At 39.7% G+C, this 22,525-nt stretch overlaps 1 protein-coding gene across 2 annotated transcripts in view; it reads right to left on the bottom strand.

Moving 5' to 3' along the window:
* The window catches only part of LOC109822192, a 22,750-nt gene extending 1,189 nt beyond the window's left edge, over nucleotides 1–21,561 (bottom strand). The window contains exons 1-2 of one of the 2 annotated variants that reach the window (XM_020388356.1): nucleotides 21,461–21,561; nucleotides 19,923–20,416 (exon numbers count right to left, since the gene is read on the bottom strand). In XM_020388356.1, the coding sequence (XP_020243945.1) occupies nucleotides 19,923–20,363 (441 nt within the window). In that variant the 5' untranslated portion in view covers nucleotides 20,364–20,416; nucleotides 21,461–21,561. Of the gene's footprint in view, nucleotides 1–19,922; nucleotides 20,417–21,156; nucleotides 21,417–21,460 lie in introns of those variants that run through there. The other variant, XM_020388355.1, reaches the window with a different exon arrangement.

The following is a 22,525-nucleotide window of genomic DNA, read 5'->3' as shown; positions in this document are numbered from 1 at the left end:
GCAAAAATATAAAATTATTTGATTTGTGCTCTAACCTCAAAGATGAACGCATTGCCTAATATCACATACCTTGTCTTAACTTTTTATCTCTGGTTTCTTACACAATATTCTTGTAAAACTGGATTTGTTTCAATGTGTTAAGCATGACTGAAATTGTATATATATCTCAGTTTGCTGCTTTAAGCTACATTGTAACCAGAGATGGACATGTTCCCTGACATCACAAGTTTTCCCTTGATCTAGCAAAGATCAGTTTTGCGAACATTTTTGTTTCAAGATCAGCACTAGTGACTTGGAAATTTATCTCACTTTGGCTTTTCAAGCTTATGTTGTATTTCAAAGATGAATGAATTTCATTTTCTTAACCACAAACTTACTTTAACTCTTACTTAGTCTAATAGAATTTTAGAGAGAAATTCTCTAAAGAAGAAATACAAAGACAAACAGCGGATATAGAGTTGGATGATCATGTGGGATCATAGTTCCAATCAGAACGTAAATATAAAAGTAATGGACTTAAATAAAACCCTCATAGTTCCAATCAGAACGTAAATATAAAAGTAATGGACTTAAATAAAACCCTAATAGTTCCAATCAGAACGTAAGTAGAAAAGTAATTGAGTTAAATAGAAAGTTAAGTTAGGACCGAAACCTTGTAGCTTGTGCTTTTTGGTGAAAGTGATTCTCAGTCCAATTTTAAGATTCACCTTACTATGATACCCCCATTAATTGTCCTGCATCCGAAATTTACAAAAGTGTGGATGAGTTTATGATGTATGTCATGAGTCTATAATATGGATCACGGGAATCAAGTGCAACAATGGCTAGTCATTTCGTCAGTGGTTTGAGCCAAACAATGTGATGCACACAGTAGGAGTCAGGGATTACATCGCGCCTACATTGCTTGCAGGCCTAGGGAGTAACACTTCCTTTTATGGATTATACATGGTAAGAGTGAAGATGAGGCTTAACAGCTCATTGAAACGCCGTCCTCGGCAAATAAGTGGTTTATCGCCCTTAAAAAAACCTCAATAAGACAAGGTTGAAGAAGACCTTGCCTCGCAAGATTACTCCGTATGCTGTGGGATGTTGATCCTTTGTGTTGAGCGCAAGGTTGGCCTCTTGTGCTTGACGCGAGGTTGATCCATTGTGCTCAGCGCGAGGTATGATCCCTTGTGCTTGGCATGAGGTTAAACTCTAATCACTAGACCTCTGTAACGCGAGGCTAAGTTTTGTTCGCTCACATGAACTCGCTTTAGTTCCTCGTTATGCAAGGTAATAGTGTGTTAACCTCGTGTTTCATCATACTTAGCTAAAAATTATGGCTTTTGTTTATTCTTGCTGATCTGTTTCGTGTTTTCTTTTGCAATGACTCTTTCCACAGGCCCGATCCTTCCAGACAGTAATTTTGGATCTTCTGAGGGAATGGACGAGGCTCCTGGTACTCCTTCGAGAACACCGTACCAATTGTAAAGGATAGGGACGTAGTTACGCGATTCCCTGGAACCCCTCCCCCCCGAACTGTCGTATAGTTCGTGAACCAATTTCCGGTACATTTACGAACTGATTCCTCCGACACACGAACCGGTTCCCTAAAATTGGCGTACCACATACAAGTATGCCAGCTGAAAAATCTCAAGTGCATGTGTGCAAGACGCAATGCAATGTGTGCAATTAAGTGAAGGGAGACAAACAGGGGGTATTAGCCGATGACTTTACTATAACTAAATACGTATGTTAGTTAAATGTAAAACGAAACCATGATCCTAATCCTAAAATGAGCTCTGTGAAAAAAAAACATAACATAGAAACAAACTCCATCAAAAAGAAGTATTTAAGTATTTTGTATAAAAAATATTAAAATTCATAATTAGCTTTCTAGATTTCTACTATATACTTTGAAAAACTTTAAGCGCATCCTAAAAGAATTTACAAAGTACCATTAACTGAATTTGCGTATTTAAGCAAGCTATCCTCTAACAAATCCAAACTTTCTATGCGGCCAATTGCGTACACGAATTCATACCGTGACCCGCTACATACCGCTACTGTGTAACTATGGATAGGGATTTTAACGGACATAATTAATCACTCTAGGTAGTAGTCAGATACTACGAATGATTATGCATTTACGACCCTAGCAAAGTTTGTGATAGTGAACCCGCAACCTAAGCCTGATTACCTTTTTGGGATTACGTGGATAATCAGCGCTAGCACCCACTCCTGGTTCCACACAATGACCCGAGGATAATATTTCTTAACGGAGATTGAACGCCATTATCTTGAGTTATTTTACCTCAGCTACCTATCCTCGTACAATGGAATGGAAACTGGGCTTCTAAACTGACTATGTCTTCGTGGGATAGTTCACCCACAAGAGTTTCTTCTAGGCCAAGGATATCACTTGTATCATCAGACTTCGTCCAAGAAAAGGGAAAAAAGCAACTCCGGCAGGAGAGGGCTCCAAGAGAATAGACATGTTCCTTAACAGTTTTATGGAAGTTGATGGTGTTGTGCGCAGCGAAAAATTCGGCAGCACCTCCGGTGCGCAGGGTGCACAACAAGAGATTAGATCACAACGGAATTCTCGCTTCTCAAAGGAAACAAGAACCAAAAGCCAGATATCTCATCAAAGTGAGATATCAGCTCTTCCTCTCGTCAGCTCTAGGACTGCGCGTCGAGGGTCCTCTCGTCAGCTCTAGGACTGCGCGTCGAGGGATCCTACAAGCTATTACAAATCACGGCAAGAACACAAATTTTACGTGGTTCGGCAAATTGCCTACGTCCACGGGGCAAGGAGGGGGGAGATCTACTATTAGAGGGAGAGATACAATTGGGATTTACAATCTCACAAATTTAAACCCTCTCAAACAAACTCTCAGATCCCTCACACAAAATCTCTCTCAAAGGGGGATGCACAAAACTCTCAAAGTCGACACTGCGTTTTCTCCCTGCCTGCGCACTGCCAAAGCACGCCTTCTGTAAACTTTGCTTTGCTTGCGCCTGCACACAGCACACAACCGACTTTTATTTTGTTTTGCTCACAAATCCACCGCCTCACGCTCACACGCCCTCGTTTACACGAAGCCGCCGCCAAAACCAACTTTCCCACCTCCTGCACTCTTTTTCGCCCAACGAAGAGAGCCGCTGCTCTTTCTTTTCTCCTGCAGCCGAAACAAAAGAACCCCCTCAACTTCGCACACGCCTCCAAGCTACCAAACCCTAGAATGATTAATAGGGTATATATAGTTGTTTGAGAATCGGGTGGGCCTGTTTATTCACGCGGAAAACAAAAGCAGCATTGCTGCTCCTCACGTGACTTTCCCAAAAGTCGTGGACCGCACTCCACGTTCACAGATGGGAACTATCCGGCTTCGGATATCGAACCCCCAATTTATTCCAGACCCAAACAGTGGTAGAGTAAGCAGAGTCGGTAAGCGACCACGTAGGCTTTTGCCTTTTGGCTACTCTGCTTAAGCAGAGCTAGGTGTGCAGGATTAAGTACGTGCATTCTCAAGGGGGGAATCCCCATCATAATTTGCCGCAATTAATGCAACAAATTTGATGCTCAAACTTGTACTAGGCCAGACATCAGTTTTGCTATTGGAATGTCGGGCAGATATCAAAGTAATCCAGGAATGGATCATTGGAGAGCTGCAAAGAAAGTGTTGAGATACTTACAAGGAACCAAAGACCATATGCTCGCTTATAGAAGATCTGACCATCTTGAGGTGATAGGATATTCAGATTCAGATTTTAATGGATGTGTTGATACTAGAAAATCCATATTTGGCTACTTATTCCTTTTAGCTGAAGGAGCAGTGATGCGGACATCCAGGCACATACACGGGATTTCGACATGTCTATTAGCACAGGAGACGTCGTGTTTCAGCTTTGCATCGGGTCCCTACTATGTGGTTTTAGTTGAGATGGAGTCGAGTCTGTATTTTCAGTTGTTTTCTTTTAATAAGAGTTGTAGTTAGTTTTCCTTAATAAGAGCATTATTTTAGTCTCACATCGGATGTGGAGAGAGATGAGACATTCTGTAAGCCTATTTAAAGGCGGGTTGGTTTGTAAACAAGGTAATTAATTATTGAAGAAATAAAATATTTAAGTTTTCTCCAAAGAAATGAAAATTCTCCCTCTGCGTATTTGGTGTGTGAAACCCAAATATTAGATCTAGGTGTGTGAAACCCTAGTTCTCTACCCTCTTTCAAAAAAAATCCAAATCCCCATTTCATTCAGCCAACCCCTTTTCACTCAACAAGTCTTTACATTCTTATCAACTCATCCCCTCACACATTTGTTCTCAAATACATCACAATCTTCCATTAATATAAAAAGAAAAAAAGAAAAAAAAAACCCTACTTTCCCTTGCAGCCGTCATTCCGACCAGACCCAATCTCCTATTACCGTGAGCTCGGCACAAATGCAGATATAGGTCCCTCTTGTACCTCCCTCTAACATCAGACCGAAGTACATTCACCTTTCTGCCAATACACTTCCTCAATTTATTGCGGGCTTCTAGGACTTCACACCAACGGGACTTGGTTGCAACCCACCAATGCCTAGAGCAATCCCCCGTCCCTCCTCCCTCGCCGACAATGCCCTTGCTCCTCCCCGCGACAACGCCCTCCGATCGCTCCGACGACGCCCTCGTCTCTCCCGCGATGACGCCCTGCTCCTCCTTCAACACCGTCGCGACGACACCTCCTCCTCAGCGACGACCGCCAACCACCAGCCCTTCCTTCTAGCCGAGATCACCAGATCCGCTCGTCCTCCAACAGATCCTAGCCGAGTGCACCAGATCCGATCATCCTCCATCATGTCCTAGCCGAGCCCTCTACACCAAACTCTCTCCCGATTTAGAGCCGGACTTCGAGAAAATTTGCGAAATGAACTCTTGATTCGAGGAATTTCTGAGCTTGAGAAAGCCTATGTCGTAGTTCAGGACTTAGATACTTCGAGGTCTAGTTCCACTTTCAAGAATTTCGTACAAGGGCACAAACATATTTCGAGTCAATATCCAACTCGATTTCAAACTCAAACATCATCACAGAAGACCGACACCTCGAGTGGGAATAAGGAACGAGATAACAAAGGCAAGGGCACTGAAAGAAAATTTTCAAATATTAGTTCAACTACCAAATGTTACAAGTGCTAAGGGTATGGACATGTGGCTACTAATTGTTCAAGCCCAGTTAAAATCGCCATTGTCAACGGAGAGCCTGTAGAAGAATTAGAATCAAAGACAGATGAATTCGTCTATCATGTGGAAGAAGAGGATTTCATTTCAAGTGAGGAATTTGACAAGAATGATATTAGTCTTAGTTGCATTCGATTGACACCGTCAAGTCAACTAGCAGTCATTAGATGTGCCTTGTCCCAACCAAAGGAAAAGGATGATTAGAGACGAACTAACATGTTCCACACATTCACAAAGATTGGAGGAAAATCATGTAAAGTTATTGTGGACAGTGGAAGCTGCATCAATTCAATATCTACGGAACTCGCAAAGTTTGGTCTGAAAGTTGTACCCCATCCGCACCCTTATAGAGTCACATGGATTGATTCTACCGCACTAGACATCAAACAAAGATGCCTTGTGCCGATAGACTTTAATCTCTACAAGGACAAGATTTGGTGTGATGTTGTGGTCATGGATGTGGGTCATGTCATCCTTGGGCGACCATGGCTTTACGATAATGATGCAACTATCTACGGTCGGTCAAACACGTGTCATTTTGAACACGAAGGAAAGAAGATCAAGTTACTCCCCAATGCACCTAAGGCTAAACAACCCGAACAAAAACCATGTGCAGTAAAGAAAAATAAGGACGTTAGCTTGATCACAGCAAAGGAGATCCGCCAAGAGTTTGAAAAGGGAGTCCCAGTCATGATACTCACAGCCATGGAGCTCACTAAGGAATCTAGCACCTCCCTCCCTCATGAAGTCACTCCGGTGATCACAGAATTTGCTGATGTTTTCCCTAAAGATCTCCCAGACAAGTTACCACCAATGCGTGACATTCAACACACTATTTGATCTGGTCCCTGGAGTGAGTCTTCCCAATTTGTCACATTATAGGATGAATCCTACTGAACATGCTGAACTCAAGAGGCAAGTTGATGAGTTGCAAAAAAAAAGGTTTTATCTAAGAGAGCACGAGTCCTTGCGCGGTTCCCGCTTTGCTGACGATAAAAAAAGATGGATCATGACGTATGTGCATGGATAGCCGTGCCATCAATAAGATAAAAGTGAAGTATCGTTTTCTAATCCCACGTCTGGATGATATATTGGATATGATGTCTGGCACTACTGTCTTTTCAAAGATCGATTTAAAGAGTGAAATCCGCATTCGTCCTGGAGATGAATGGAAGACCGCTTTCAAAACGAAGGGTGGGTTGTACGAATGGATGGTCATGCCTTTCGGATTGACCAATGCTCCGAATACTTTCATGCGAGTGATGATGCAAGTACTACGTCCGTTCATGGGTGTAAATTTTTGGTAGTCTACTTTGATGACATCCTCATTTACAGTCAATCCTCAATCTTGTGAGCAACATCTCAACCATTTGCAACAAGTTTGCTCTATACTAAGAAAGGAAGAACTGTATGCGAATCCAAAGAAGTGTACCTTTCTTACTACACAGGTTCAATTCTTAGGATTTGTAGTCTCTGCTAAAGAAGTATCTGCAGATCCTGAGAAAGTCAAAGTGATAAATGATTGGTCGGAGCCTAAGAACATCCGTGATGTGAGAAGCTTTCACGGACTCGCTATCTTTTACCGTCGGTTTATCAAGGGATTTAGCACGACCATGGCTCCAATCACCGACTGTTTGAAGAAAGACGGATTTGAGTGGTCACGCGAAGCCACCAAAGCATTTTTGGAAATCAAGGAGAGAATGGTCAATGCCCCTGTTATGCGCCTGCCCGATTTTAACAAAATCTTTGAAGTTGCATGTGATGATTCTGGAGTTGGCATAGGTGGAGTTCTCTCTCAGGAAGGTCATCCAATTGCATATTTCAGTGAGAAGTTGAATGATACACGTCTGGATACACCACCTATGATAAAGAATTTTACGTTGTAATTCAATCACTTTGCCATTGACGCCATTACCTGCTGCCACAAGAATTTATCATATACTCAGATCATGAATCCCTTCAATATATTTACTCTCGGAAAAAGTTGAATTCCCATCATGCGCGTTGGGTTGAATTTCTTTAGGATTACACACTCACCTTGTGACATAAAGCGGGAGTTGACAACAAAGCTGCTGATGCTCTCAGCCGGAGAATCTATGTCCTGACAAAATTGTCCACCGTTGTTGGTTTTGAGAGACTTAAAATGGATTATGAGTCGTGTCCCGACTTCGGTGAGATGTATGCAATGTTGATTGATGGGACGACTCAGGAATTGACGGCTATATCCTTCAGGATAGATTCTTATTTCTAGGTCGTAGATTGTGCATTCCACAGACTTCTTTGCGAGAATTTCTTATGTGGGAATTGCATGCTGGAGGCTTAGCTGGGAACTTTGGAAATGAAAAGACCATTAAGGTTGTAGAATATCAATTCTATTGGCCCAGTTTGAAAACGTGATGTTACCAATTATGTTGGGAGATGTCATATCTGCCAATTAGCCAAACAACGAAAACAAAACACTAGTTTGTACACTCCACTATTGGTCCCTGATTGCCGATGGCAAGATCTCAGCATGGATTTCGTGTTAGGTCTCCTGAAAACCCTCAGAAAACACGATTCAATTCTTGTTGTGGTCGACCGATTCTCCAAGATGGCCCATTTTCTACTTTGTTCTAGAACGTGTGATGCCTCGAGAGTGGCCCAATTTTTTTGATGGCGTTGTCAAATTGCATGGTCTGCCAAAGACTATTGTATCTGATAGAGATGTGAAGTTCACTAGTTACTTTTGGAAAACTCTTTAGCATAAGTTAGGCACGAAGCTCAAATTCTCCACTGCTTTTCATCCTCAAACTGACGACCAGTCTGAAGTTATCAACCGGAGTCTAGGAAATCTCTTACGTACCCTCGTTGGTGAGCATGTTGGGAACAGGGATCTGAAATTATCCATCACTGAGTTTGTATATAATTCATCTGTTAATAAGACAACTGGTAAGAGTCCGCATAAAGTAGTGTATGGCTTTAGGCCTAGGCAACCCATTGACCTCATTCCCATGGCCAATCACTATAGGTTATTTGAGTCTGCATTTGCATCCCATATGCACGAATTACACAAGGAGATCAGTGATAGAATTGAAAAGAGCAATGTTAATTATAAATTACGAGCTGATGTAAGAAAGAGATTTAAAACTTTTAATATTGGTGATCTTGTGATGGTTCGGATTCGTCCTGAACGGTTTCCTCCAGGAATTGTCAAAAAGTTACATGCTCATAGTGCTGGACCTTTTAAAATCTTAAAGAAATTAAATGACAATGCTTATGTTATAGATCTTCCTGAAGATTTTAGTATCAGTTCTACTTTCAATGTCGAGGATTTGGTGAATTATAAGGGTCTTGATTTTAACCCCAGCAACCTATTGGTTGATGAGCCTTCTCCTGACCCTTCTTTTGAGAGCCCCTCACTTCCCCCACTCCCAGATATTTATCCCAATCCAGCAGACACAATTGATAACATTTTAGATGATGGAATTATCTCTATTGGAGATGGTGGAACACGACGATATCTAATTCGTTGGAAAGGGAAGTCGCCTGCTGAGGATACGTGGCTCGACCGCAGTGATTTATAGCGGATTGATCCGGACGTTCTGGAGCGATATGATAGTTCTTTTACTCCTAACTCGACGGGGTCGAGTTCTCTCTCACCTGGGGAGAATGATGCGGACATCCAAGCACATGCACGGGATTTTCGACATGTCTATCAGCACAGGAAACACCGTGTTTCAGCTTTGCATCGGGTCCCTACTATGTGATTTTAGTTGAGATGGAGTCCAGTCTGTATTTTTAGTTATTTTTCTTTTATAAGAGTTGTAGTTAGTTTTGCTTAATAAGAGCTTTATTTTAGTCACACATCGGATGTGGAGAGAGATGAGACATTCTGTAAGCCTATTTAAAGGCGGGTTAGTTTGTAAACAAGGTAATGAATTATTGAATTATTGAAGAAATAAAATATTTGAGTTTTCTCTAAAGAAATGAAAATTCTCCCTCTACGTATTTGGTGTGTGAAACCCAAATATTAGATCTAGGTGTGTGAAACCCTAGTTCTCTATCCTCTTTCAAAAAAAAAATCCAAATCCCCATTTCATTCAGCCAACCCCTTTTCACTCAACAAGTCTTTACATTCTTATCAACTCATCCCCCCACACACACACACACACATTTGTTCTCAAATACATCACAACCTTCCATTAATAAAAAAAAAACTACTTTCCCTTGCAACCGTCATTCCCACCAGACCCAATTCCATCTTCCCATCCTTCCCCTAGCACCATCAGCACCCCCTCTTCTCGCTGGCCCTTCAACATTACCGCGGATCGCCCGCCTTCCTCGGCTGGGTGAGGGGGTCCTTTCAACATTCGCCGTGCGACCTTGCTACTCGACTCGAGGAGAGGCATCGACAACTCGCACGGCCCTCTCGCCTTGGCCCTTAAAACACTGTCGCGGGACCCTCCGCACGCCTCTTATGTAGATTAACTCTTTCTAAGTGACAACCGCCCCTCCTCCCTCGCCAACGACGCCCTTGTTCCTCCCCGCGACGACACCCTCCGATCGCTCCGACGACGCCCTGCTCCTCCGACACCGTCGCGACGACACCTCCTCCTCAGCGACGACCGCCAACCACCATCCCTTCCTTCTAGCCGAGCTCACCAGATCCGCTCATCCTCCAACAGATCCTAGTTGAGTGCACCAGATCCGATCATCCTCCATCATGTCCTAGCCGAGAGCTCACACCAAACCCGATCCCTCTGCACAACGAAGGTAGTACAAGTGAATTCAAACCACAGATTCTATTAGGTAATCTTCACTTTCAACTATTAGAATATTGTTGGTTTCATCGTTTATATTACATCTCTAATTTATTATCAATTATCTGTTGCTCCACTTACAATTGGTGAGATGTGTGATCTGTTGACTCTACATTTTACTGAATTTTGACATTGAGATTCGAACAATACCATTATAACTTGAATTGCGTTTAATTTCAATAAGATTCAACTGGTTTAGACTACACTTACAATTTAATTCAATATTAATGAATTTTGAATTTATTTCCTACACGATCGTTATTTAGTTAGTGAAACAATGTGAAAACTTCAATTATATTGTTGATTTCCTGAATACACGCACATTGTTTCACATCAAGCAGTCTCATGGAAGACTGCGAAGCAAACTGTCATTGTTGCATCGACTATGGAGGCCGAGTTTGTGACAGGCTTTGAGGCTACTTTTCATGGATTATGGCTGTGAAACTTCATTTTAACATATTTCAACACTTGTAATTGTCGACAGCATTGCCAAGCCACTAAAAATTTATTGTGATAATTCTGCAGCAGTATTCTTCTTTAAAAACGACAAGTATTCATAAAGTGCTAATGTAGAAACGGGAACGACGGCGACGAAGTTCAGACAAATTGACGGAGGGAACATTTTAGAGGCTATACGGTCGACCGCGATGACTTCGACGGTCGACCAGAAACGTGCACGAGTACAGGGTGTGTTTCTGCACTCTGGCCTGTCGATCGTCGCAGTCGACCGCTAAATCTTGTAATCGATTTTTGATTTCTGCCATTTGCCACGGTCGACCGTGACTTTGTCGGCGTTCGACCATGACTTTGTCGGCGATCGACCGCGAGTCGGGTTTGGACCTGGGCTTGGTTTCCTGTTCTATTTTGGGTCTGTGTTTTGATATATATTGAAACACGGTTTTAGGGTTTTATATTGATCAGAATTTGTTCTGAATTGAGAGGGATAAGAGGTGATTTTAAGCTTTCTTGTGAGAGCAAATTAGTGAGAGTTGAGAGCTTTGTTTGAGAGATTAATTTAAGGGTTTATGAATGATTTGTAATCTCTATTTTATGTTCTCTCTTTAATAGTGAAACCCCTCCCCTTCTTGTCCCCTGAACGTAGGAAACTTGCCGAACCACGTAAATCTCCTGTTTTGAGTTTGTGATGTTATTTTTGATTTAATTCTGTATGTGTCTTCTCTCTCGGCAACTTTATGGATATCACTGCATCATCGCACAACAAGTGGTATCAGAGCTTCGGGCTACGCTTGGGGTTTGTTGGAGGAGTAGATCGCTTTGGAAGCTCTTCTAAGGTTTCAATTGGAGATAAATATGGGATCTTTTTAGAAAAAAAATTATCTTTTATTAGTTTGGATCTATTATTCAGTTTGTTCCGCATTAGTTTGTTGGTGCTTTGAGGAATATGGCTGGGAAAGAAGATGCATCGGATGTTGAGAGTGGTACTTCTGGCGTGAAGATCATTCAAAGTTTGAATATCCACTCTACAAAGATAGATGTGAAGAAATTTAATGGCACAAACAACTTTGATTTATGAAGATGTGAGGTTTTGGATGCGCTGAACGAGCAAAATTTGAAGGATACTTTAGAATCGGATGGCAAGTCGGATGATATTGAAGAAAATATTTGGAAAAAGATGAATCGGACGACGTGTGGCGTCATTAGGTCTTGTTTAACACAATATCTAAAATATGATGTGATCAATGAGACTTCTGCAAAGAAAATTTGAGAGATTTTTGAAAGCAAGTATTTGACAAAGAGTGTTAACAATCGCTTGCATTTGAAAAGAAGAGTTTACCGTTTCCAGTTGAGGAAGGAAATTTCAATTGGTGATCACATGAACAACTACACGAAGCTTCTTGTGGATTTGACGAATATGGATGTTATGATCGAGGATGAGGACAACGCATTGTTGTTGTTAAGTTCCTTACCAGATGAGGAATATGAGACATTCGTTCTTACCCTAATCAATGGGAATGCGTCTCTTTCGTATAGTGAGGTTACCACTGCTCTTGTGAATTATCAGCTAAGGAAGAATGACAATGAGTCTTCAAACAACACAATAGCAGAGGCATTGACCGCAAGAGGGAAAAGTCCAAACCGAAAGAATTAGAAGTCGTAGTCTAAAGTAGGACATCCTACAGTTGACAAAGATTAGTGTGCTTGGTGTAAAGAGACTGGTCATTGGAAGAAAGATTGTCTAAAGCTCAGCGAATGGATGAAGAACAAGCAGAAGAGAAAAGGGAAACAACCACCATCAGAAGCAAACATCGTCGAATCGGAAGGTAATATTTCTGACTCATATGTTTTTTCGCTCTCTATCAGTCCTACAGGTTGCTATTCGGAGGAATTCGAGTGGATGTTGCATAGTGATACAACCTATCATGTGTGCCCTAAAAAGGAATGGTTCTCCAGTTTTGAGAAGTTGGATAGTGGTATGATATACATGGGTGATAACTGTGCATGTCAAATCCTCGAAATAGGTAAAATTTGCATCAAGATGTATGATGGGATAGTTAGAGAGTTACATGGTGTGAGATATGTTCCTTCCTTGAGAAAAAACCTGATCTCGATTGGAGCTTTAGCTGGAGAGGGTCTGAAAGTTCGTATTAAGGACGTGGTTCTCGAGATTGTGAGAGGCTCTCGTATTGATGAAGGGCGTCAGGAGGAGTAACTTGTACTACTTGACTGGAAGTACGATGACAGGTGAAGAACTGGTGACTTCTATTGATTCGACTAGACTGGGACATTTGAGGCCGGACCATTCCAGTATTGATTTGGAAAATAGTGCATTGACCTGCAGTTTGATGTCCAGTGAACATTTTGATGTGAGCAAGAAGACTAATGTGAAGTTTGGCATCTCTATTCACCGAGCTAAGGACCTTCTAGATGGAGTTCACGTGGGCGTTTGGGGTCTTCTAAGGAGGCATCATTAGGAAGTAATAGATATCTGGTTTTCTTTGTTGATGATTGTTCTAGGTATGTTTGGGTTGCAACCAAGTCCCGTTTGAGTAAAGTCCTAGTAGTCTTCAACTGGTGGAAGAAGTGTATAGAGACTAAGACAAAAGGTAAAGTTCTGTTTTTGGTAGGAAATACAAGAAGGAACCGTTTCTGTATTTGTGTCGTGCTCAGGGCATTTTGACACTTCAATGAAAGGAAAATCTTGGGGCAACTAGATGGGGTGGCAAATTTAAAGAACCGTGCCTTGCTGGAGAAGGAACGGTGTTTGTTGTCAAGCAAAAGTTTGCAGAAGAGGTTCTGGACTGAGGCTTTGACATATTCGAGACATTTTATTTACAGGTTATCATCTGTTGTGATTGAAGGTAAAGTTTGGCCTGGTAATGTCATATTTGATGAGGCTTTGATGGAGCCTATTGACTCTCAGCAGGTGGAGAGTATTGGACAGATCATAGATGTATCGTAACGGGTGGAGAGTGATGTCACTTCACGTTTGATGGAGATTACTCCTTATTCTCCAGATCATTCTGTATTGTTTGAGATTCCAACTGAGGTGACACAGTTTGGGGATCAGATAGTTGATGTTGATATAGATGATGAGTTTGAGAATCAGGAACCAGAGGTTCAGGGTCAAATTTCGAGTGCAGCGGGTGGACACAGCTTAGATTTGGCTATGATTGGTAATTGTATTTCTTCTACATATAGAGTTGAGGGGTTAATCTCCAAGACAGAGTTGGCGACTTGGTGGGGAGAGATGAAAGTTTGGAAGAGGGTTTGTCTTTTCACTTTGAGGCTAACAGGAGCATGATCAGCTGCAGATTAGTTAGTGTTGATGATCGAAAGATTGATGAAGGATTGAGAATTCTTCTAGTTAATTGAGGTCGTTGACGGACATTTGGATGAACTATGTGAAACTTGATTCCTTAAACAAGAGGATACGTAGACAGTCATTTTGATGAAGCCGGTTTGATGAGTTGATACCGACATTTTAGAGTTTGTTCGCATTCTCATTTGGGTTCTCGACTTGTTGTGGATTAAGTCCGTTGTCGTGGATTGTTCCATTTTGTACTAAACGCAACAAGTGAGGCGTTTGATTTGGTTGATGTCGGCTTAGTTTTGGGAAAACTTCACCGAGGTAAAAAATTATAGAAACGGGAACGACAACGACGAAGTTTAGGCAAATTGACGGAGGGAACATTTTGAAGGATGTATGGTCGACCGCGATGACTTCGACGGTCGACCGGAAACGTGCACGAGTACAAGGTGTGTTTCTGTACTTTGGTCGGTCGACCGCCAAACCTTGTAATTAATTTTTGGTTTTTGTCGTTTGCCAGGGTCGACCGCGACTTTATCGGCAGTCGATCGCGAGTCGGGTTTTGACCTGTGCTTGGTTTCCTATTCTGTTTGGGTCTATGTTTTGATATATATTAAAACACGATTTAGGGTTTTATATTGATTAGAATTTGTTCTGAATTAAGAGGGATAAGGGGTGATTTTGAGATTTCTTGTGAGAGCAAATTGGTGAGAGTTGAGAGCTTTGTTTGAGAGATTAATTTAAGGGTTTGAGAGTGATTTGTAATCTCTATTTTGTGTTCTCTCTCATAGTGAAAACTCCTCCCCTTCTTGCCCCGTGGACGTAGGCAACTTGCCGAACCACGTAAGTCTCTTGTTTTGAGTTTGTGCTGTTATTTTTTATTTGATTTTGTGTGTGCGTTCTCTCTTGGCAACTTTGTGGATTCCGCTGCACCGCCACACAACAGCTAACCATATGGAATTGAAATACTTTGCCGTTAAAGAGGAAGTTCAGAAACATGGAATGTTAATGGAACACATTAGCACCAATCTCATGATTGCGGATCCGTTGACAAAAGGGTTGCCGCCAAAGACATTTAATGCACATGTCGAAAGAATGGGCATCACTGAAAATTATTATTGACATTATGATGATGTTTTATGTTCTTTATGTATTTGACACTCAGAGCTCATTTAATTTGCATTTCTGATATTTCATACATCCTGTTCCATTTTGTTAATCTTTGTATATACATGAATGAATTATATTGGAATAACAGGATTTGTCTTTGACAAAGACATTATTGTTGGACCATTATGGTATATCTCTCATTATAGGTCACATTGAGTATAGAACTAATATCGTGACACATAGAAGGAACTGTGTTGATCTAATGACATAGACCCGCTATGATCCTTAGTAGTTTTTGCTTAATACTGATTTATGATTTCTCCAATTTACAAGGGATTTAGTTTATTATTTGAGCATGATGTTCTAAATCAAGAAGTTGGATAATATCGCATAGACCAAGGGGGAGAATGCTAGAAACTTTATTATATAAGTAATATTTTATTATGGTCCATGTGAGTCATTCCTAGCTTCTTGGACCACTTGTCTAAATCCCATTGGTCAAGAGAAGAGTGGGTAGTTATATTAACCATTTGTTGATGGTATGAGGGTTATATAAGGTAATTCATTTTTGAAATGGGCGCTCTCTCCAACCTTTATGGAATCGTTTCTCTCCATCAAGAAAAGAATCAATAAAGATTACTAAAGAAAGGTTCAAGAGGGAGATTCTATGTTTGTTCAAAAGGGCTCTTGTGCCTAATTATTTGCCACTAACATGGATCAAGGTATGTCTTCTTCCCTAATTGTTATGCATGTGATAATCATATAGTTCTAAGATCTTAATTAAGTATGGATGCAACTATTAATATTTTGATTTACATAATTTAAATGCAAAACTAAAGTTTTCATTAAAGTCATTGTGAATTATTCCTATTGATAAAATATCTAAATAATTAATAAACAATATAACATATGTTATGTATTATATTGTTTTGCGTTTTTTCCATAACCCTTAACAAAAGGTAAGCATTACGATATGTGTTATCATTATTTTCAACATTGCTAACATTGTGATGGGTAACTGCGCGAGGGCTTCAATCTGGAGGCAAAAAATCGTCGACGACTTGGCGGAATGAAGTTGAAATCCATGATGAACCATTGTTGTTGGTGTTCACAGAATGAACAATATCTTGAACAATGAAACTTAGGTTGTTTTGTGAGTTTTGGTGCTATTTGTTGGTCGGATAGATGGGAGGACTAATTGCAAATTATAGATCAAGATGAGGGGGCGTTGGGATTTGTAAAGAGAGATTTTAATGATAGCTAGCTAGGTATCACATCCAAGGGCTTCACACCCCAAAGAGAAAAATCCTAAAAATAAAATATATTACAAATCCCAATTTTTTTTATCTATAGAGAGAATTTCAAACCCAATTTTTTTTATCCATCAAGAGAGAATTTCAAACCGAATTTATTTTAATGATAGCTAGGTCTCACATCCACGTGCTCAAGAGAGAATTTTAAACCCAATTTTTTTTATCCATCAATGTCTATTACTCATGGAGGATTACAACTTTATCAATAGAGACCTAGAAAGTAAGTCAAATCCTAATAAAAAGGAAATAAAAATAAAATCTAACAAAATAAAATCTCAGAGATCCTAAAAATCATAAATGAAATCTTGCCTAAATAGGAGATTACATCAAATATTATTAAAATAAAAATGATTTTTGTAAATCCTAAAATCTTTTGATCAATGGCCTATGATCGTCCTAAATCACATTTTCAAACCTTTACCATGTAATCATCACATATCAGGCTTCATTTCATAGGGATGTTGAGGAGGGAATGAAGTGCGAAGTAGAGTGCACTGAGGTAGATGAATGGACATCCCTTTTAAGCTTCTTATTCGGTTGGAGGGGGAGCGAAAGAAGGTACATAACAATTTTGTTGTTTGGTTGGAGGGAAGGGAAGGAGATCTGAGGTGATGAATTAGTTGAACTATTAGAGTACAATAATACTCTTCTAATTGGGGGATATTCTTCTTCTAAAAGAAGAGGACCAAATTTTTATTTTCTAAATAGAAATGCCCCTTAAGAGACATGCCCATCACAGAGAGGATTTGGCAAAACCTCTATGTAATTAGTGCTATTGTGTAATCTACATGTAGGAATATACATTGTTCAATGACTAGAGACACATTATTTGCTAGATACATCTCCCATATATATCTTCAACAAAATCAATCTTTAAATTAGATTAGCCTTGTAAAGAACTTAGAATCATAGCTATTGAAACAATTAAAACATATTAGCATCCAAAAATCAGGTTAGTACAACTTTATATTAAGAAAGATACCTGTAATATCACACACAATTAAGTAAATTATGTCTCAACTAAGAAGCCAATGTTACAGAAAGTGTTAGGTGCACTAGGCGTTTGAGCCAACACCTAGTGCCTAGACGCCTAGGCATATGCCTAGTCAGCTCCTAGAGACCCTAGACGTTTGGCTATTTTTAAAATTATTTAACTATAATAAATGATAAAAATATGTATTAAATTCATATAAATTTACAAAAAAAATAGACAGCAATTTTAGATCCACAATAAACCATGCATACTTACTTAAATGCTAAATGGCTAAGATAATACCTAACAAGGTTATACAAAATGCTAGGAGGCCTAGGCGTTGGACCCCACGCCTAGAGCCTAGGAGGTTTTATTTTTTTATTTTTTTAATAATAATAATTGATAGTAAATGTTAATATCATAGAGAGCTTAGGTGTCAGACTGATGTTTAAGCGAATTTTTTTATTCATTTAAGTGGTGGTTGAGGAGGTTTTGCTGAAGGTCAAAGAAAGTAGCGGAGGTGTCCATATTTTAAGGTTAAAGGAGTTTGGAGAAGGTTAGAGGACGTGAAAGCTGCAACACAGAAATTCACGATCAAGACCTAAAGGTTGCAGTCTACGTAAGCAAATAATGCTCCCATAATATTCCCAAAACCTAGGTAGGCAACATAAGTACCACCTAGGCACTAGGCTCTGGTTAGGCGGTCTAGATACTGCCTAGACCTAGGCGTACGCCTAGACCTAGGCGTTCGCCTAGACCTAGGCGTTCGCCTAGACCTAGGCGGACTAGATGAAGACTTTTTAAAACAATGTAAGAAGCAAAGGTCTAGTCAAAGACAGCGTCATTACACAAGATCCTAAAGTTGTCCAAAGTTAATCAAATATGTTGGATATAAAACAAATTATGTCAAAAACTAGACCTTGGTGTCTACATACTTAAATCAATAAACATGTTTATGAAAAAGACTGTAAAGATAGATGGTTCATCCTCAATCAGAACAAATAAAAGCAGTAGTTCTGGACATGTCATTTTATTAATAATTTATGATCTCTTTTCCAATCAATCAGGAAAAGCTTTAATAAAATTTTGAAGCAAGTCAGAGCCATCTAAGTTGGTGCAGAATTGCTAACTAAGAAAATTATGAACAAGGACTTGCCACAAACATAGTGAAGCCATAGGCATCTCACAAGTATCACAAAACAGCTGTTAAGTTATGCAATTTGACAACATAACCAAGAAGGTACTTCCGTGGAGCATAAATCCTGCGTAACTGAAAAACCGATAGAAGGTGGAAGGAGATATGATTCTCTATAGAAAATTCTATTCACTTCTAAGGCATTAATAAGCCAAGACTCCAACTTTGGAGGGAAAAGAAAAACAAACACAGAGAGAAATACTGAATATGGTAACTCCTTTATCTAAACTCATCAAAAGGGAACAAGCATCAATTGCTAAGTTAGGCTTATTCAGGAAATTAGTTGTTGTCTCATGTTAGGATGAGCCTCAAGGTTACTAGCTAAAAGATAAACTATAGAGATGTCATGGGGAATGTTTAGTGACCCTTTAGCAAAGTTAGTAGGTTATTCAGATACAATAACCACACTAGCAATAGTAAACCTGTTCGCCCCAAACTTCAGTAGGTTACTCAGAATCTCAGATAATAAGAAATTCTAACTAAATCTATCTACGATTTGGAATCATGTAGTTGACAATTTAAATAGTACGAATTCCCTGATAGTACTGTTATTTATTTGTAATAATTTTAGAAATGTTGGCTCATAGGGTTAGGATGCTTGGACAATTAGTTTAAACTCAATCAACCCTAGGATTTACTCAGCCTTTTGACACTCCACTGACTAAGCCTAATTTTATAGCACATGCATCTCCCACTTAGTAAAAAAATAAACATTTTCTTTCCACGTCACTAGCCATCGAATAACTACATCAACTATCTAGTTATCAGATTATAAACCCTTAATATTTCTCCTTCTAATGCTAGTTTAAGATGTACTTCAGTTCCTAATGAATTCATGAGGTCAAGAATAAGGCCATAAGTTGCTCTGTTTCCTCTCAACTATCCAACTTAAATAAAATGATAACACAAAACATAAGTTGACAGTCAATCTATTCAGTTCCAAGGGAAAATAGCATTATAGAAAAGGCAAAAATAATTACATAGAAAAGATTTGTATGCTTGTTTTGTATAGAAAACAGAAGTAGCTTTGATCTATGCACCCGTTTAGCCTGCTTTTTATAACTGTTTCTTATAAATTTCTACATTGAAATTTCAAAAAACTAATTTTGTGGTCGAGCCTGTCATGCTTACAATGATAATGGTAGAACTTGACAATGTCTTCTTTGGTGTATAACTTTCACTTGGACTACGGATTTGCGAATCATGTCAAAGCCAAAAGGTACTGTTTCCCTCTCAGCTATCCAGCTCAACGTAAAAAGTATAATGATTCAGTAAATCTACTACATTTATTTCAGAAAAGTAAGAACAAAGATGTGATTTATATTTTACCACAGCATGTCCCAAAAATTAATCAGTGAAAATTTGATAAGGACATCATACAGTTTTGTAACTTAACAATGACATCATACAGTTTGATGGTGTAAATAGTCCAAAAAACCCCAAGGAAATTTCCATAAGTTATCTATTGCTAAGTATGCAGCCATAATAAAATAAAGCAAACTTGATAAAAAAAGAACACCATAGTGCAATAAATAAAAAAACTAAATTTCCACTAACCCGGGCAGCTCCTTTTTTGTGAGCATGATAAGTATCTCCATCTTTGTTCTCCCCGTACCAATAATAGGTCCCGGATTTTGCATCAAATAGAATTCCCCCGCCATGAGCTTGAATAGGATTCCCCTCAGTGTCTAGCCACGTCCTAGCTGGATAAAAATACATGCTATCATTTCCTCTCTTTCTCGGGTCTATAGCACTCATTCCACTGGGGAAGAAGAAAGGTCTCAGATCAGAAGATTCATTTAAGAACTCCTCGACTCCAGCTGGTGGCTTTCGGGGTCCTCTTCTAGCGTAACGATGGGATCCCTTTTTTCTATGAGGTGGAATTTGAAAGTTCTCTTCTTCAATTTCTTCTAGTTCCTCGATAATTGTATGATAACTCAATCTCACTTCGTTCTCCTTCTTGTCTTTATGATGTATTATGGAGTAAAAATGGATCATGAGTAGGCATCCGACCAATCCCCAAACGGTAAAAGAGAGGGACCATTTGCTTCCTGCATCCGAACAGTAAGAATATGACTTCCGTTGTTTGTTCCTCATCCTCTCTCTCTCTCTCTCTCTCTCTCTCTCAATTTATCTCCAAGAAAAATGCTGCAGTAAAGGAGAGTATAAACCTATGTAGATCCAGAGCATGCTATTATCACCTTCGAATCCTAAACGATCTATTTCGTTCAAAGGGGACAATTAATAAACTGAATCAAAGTATATAAACTTGGTTTCTGGATGAAAACTATGATTTGGAATAGAAGAATAAATGTCAGCAGCGAACATTGACGAAGTGAAATCAGTAAAATTCGGCAAAACATAAATCTAATAAGATTGATCATTTCATTTGCAGGCTAAGCTAAATTGCCGGTGAACATCACAAGAAACGTCCGTACAAATGAAAATAAACCCATTTCAGCAGTGTAATCATGGAAGCAATTTATCCGAACTTTATTTTTCCGTGGCATTAAAATCATCTCCCCAATCTGAAGAATCGAAATACCGACTATATGCAGTAATTGCAGATAACAACATTGATGGGTTTCATTCATAGATTCAGCAATCCTTTCAACAAAAAGAGCTTATGATTCGAAGCCCACTGAAGAAAATCAATCAACAGCCAAATAAACAAATACCCACCAAGCAAGAAGAAGGCAGCAGATTCACCAACTAAACTAATTAATCAAAAATCTAACGAGATAAAAGATAACCTTAAGCTAAACTCAGTACTTCAGATGAGAACACTTACTAACGAATTGAGAAATTGAAAACCCAGCTCCAGATCTTCTTGTGTCGACCATTCTAAACAATATCAGGAGGAGGTCAATCCTTTTTCCTCTCAATTTCAATAATTCTCTCTCTCTATATATATATATGGCTACCTATTTTGTGGCCCCCCTCTCTCTCTCTCTCGACCAGCAGCCCGCAAAGTGCAGCAAACATTTACTACCACTGAAATCTCAACCACCCCTCCCAACCTTCACCCAAAAAAAAAAACCAAAAAAAAAAAAAAAAAAAAAAAAAAAAAAAAAATAAAAAAACTTCGATCTTGCCTGCGGAGTGTGATCACCCTGAGGTTGACAGGTGATGCGCTGTAGGGTAGCTTGGAGTCAAAAGCATATAAATCTGGGCCGACGGAGTTTAGTACCTTCCTTTTTATCGTGAGTTTTGTTTGGAGAAAAAATAGTGGTTTTTTAAAAGGGACCCCCCCTAAGAACTATCCCAATGGGAACGGATAATTTACATTATTAATTAAATAGTTATAATTGTCAATCTTCCTCTAACAAACCCCAATTTATTTGGCAACCCATGTAGGTCACCCAATTTATATGGGATGTGACCATAGAATCCTTGCTCATTTTTTTCATGTACATATTCTAGTAGGTAGGGATGCTATCAGAACCGTCTTTAGAGGAGTTCATAAATAGAAGAGTTAGAATTCTCAAACTAACCACTAGCCATCTATGTATAATTTATTGCTGTCAAAAAAGAAAATAATTAGTATAACACCGAAATTAAAAAGTTAGAACACCAGGCCTGAACGGGTACAGTCGTGATTTCACTACTCTAGAAGATAGATGGCCCGCCTATCGCCCTGGCGTAGTCGATCCTCTCCCCTTAGCGGTAAAAGCCTCCGAAAAACGGCCGGCCTTTGTACTCGGGCGAGAGTAACAGAGTTTCTGCTCAGACGAAGATGGTTGCCCGGAAAAATAATGAACACAATAACAAAACTTTGAGAAAGAAATGGAGGAAGAATCGTATGTAGAAGAAGAGATGATGTTGCTTTTCACTGTGTCATCCGAGGACGAGAACCCCGATATATATAGGAGTTGGAGGCCAAAGAGCCGTTGCTCTGAATCCTCATATGTTATGCAGGATCCGCGTAACTCCCTGCGCCAACTCCGCATCCGTTACAAACGAGTTACGCGGAATAAAAACAGAAAAATGAAAATACTGAGATCCAAAAAAGTGTAAGTGTGTAGTGCGACGTGGCGTGGCGCGCGCGTCCTTGCGACGTCAGCATGGCGAGGCATGGCGTGCGTGCGCGCGCGCGTGTGTGTGTTATGCAAAGCCCACAAAACACAAAACACTATTCAATGCTTAATAAAATGTGAACC

Source organism: Asparagus officinalis, chromosome 8 (genome assembly GCF_001876935.1).
Source record: "Asparagus officinalis chromosome 8, Aspof.V1, whole genome shotgun sequence".
Lineage (NCBI taxonomy): Eukaryota > Viridiplantae > Streptophyta > Magnoliopsida > Asparagales > Asparagaceae > Asparagus > Asparagus officinalis.
This window is presented reverse-complemented; position numbering and strand designations above follow the sequence as displayed.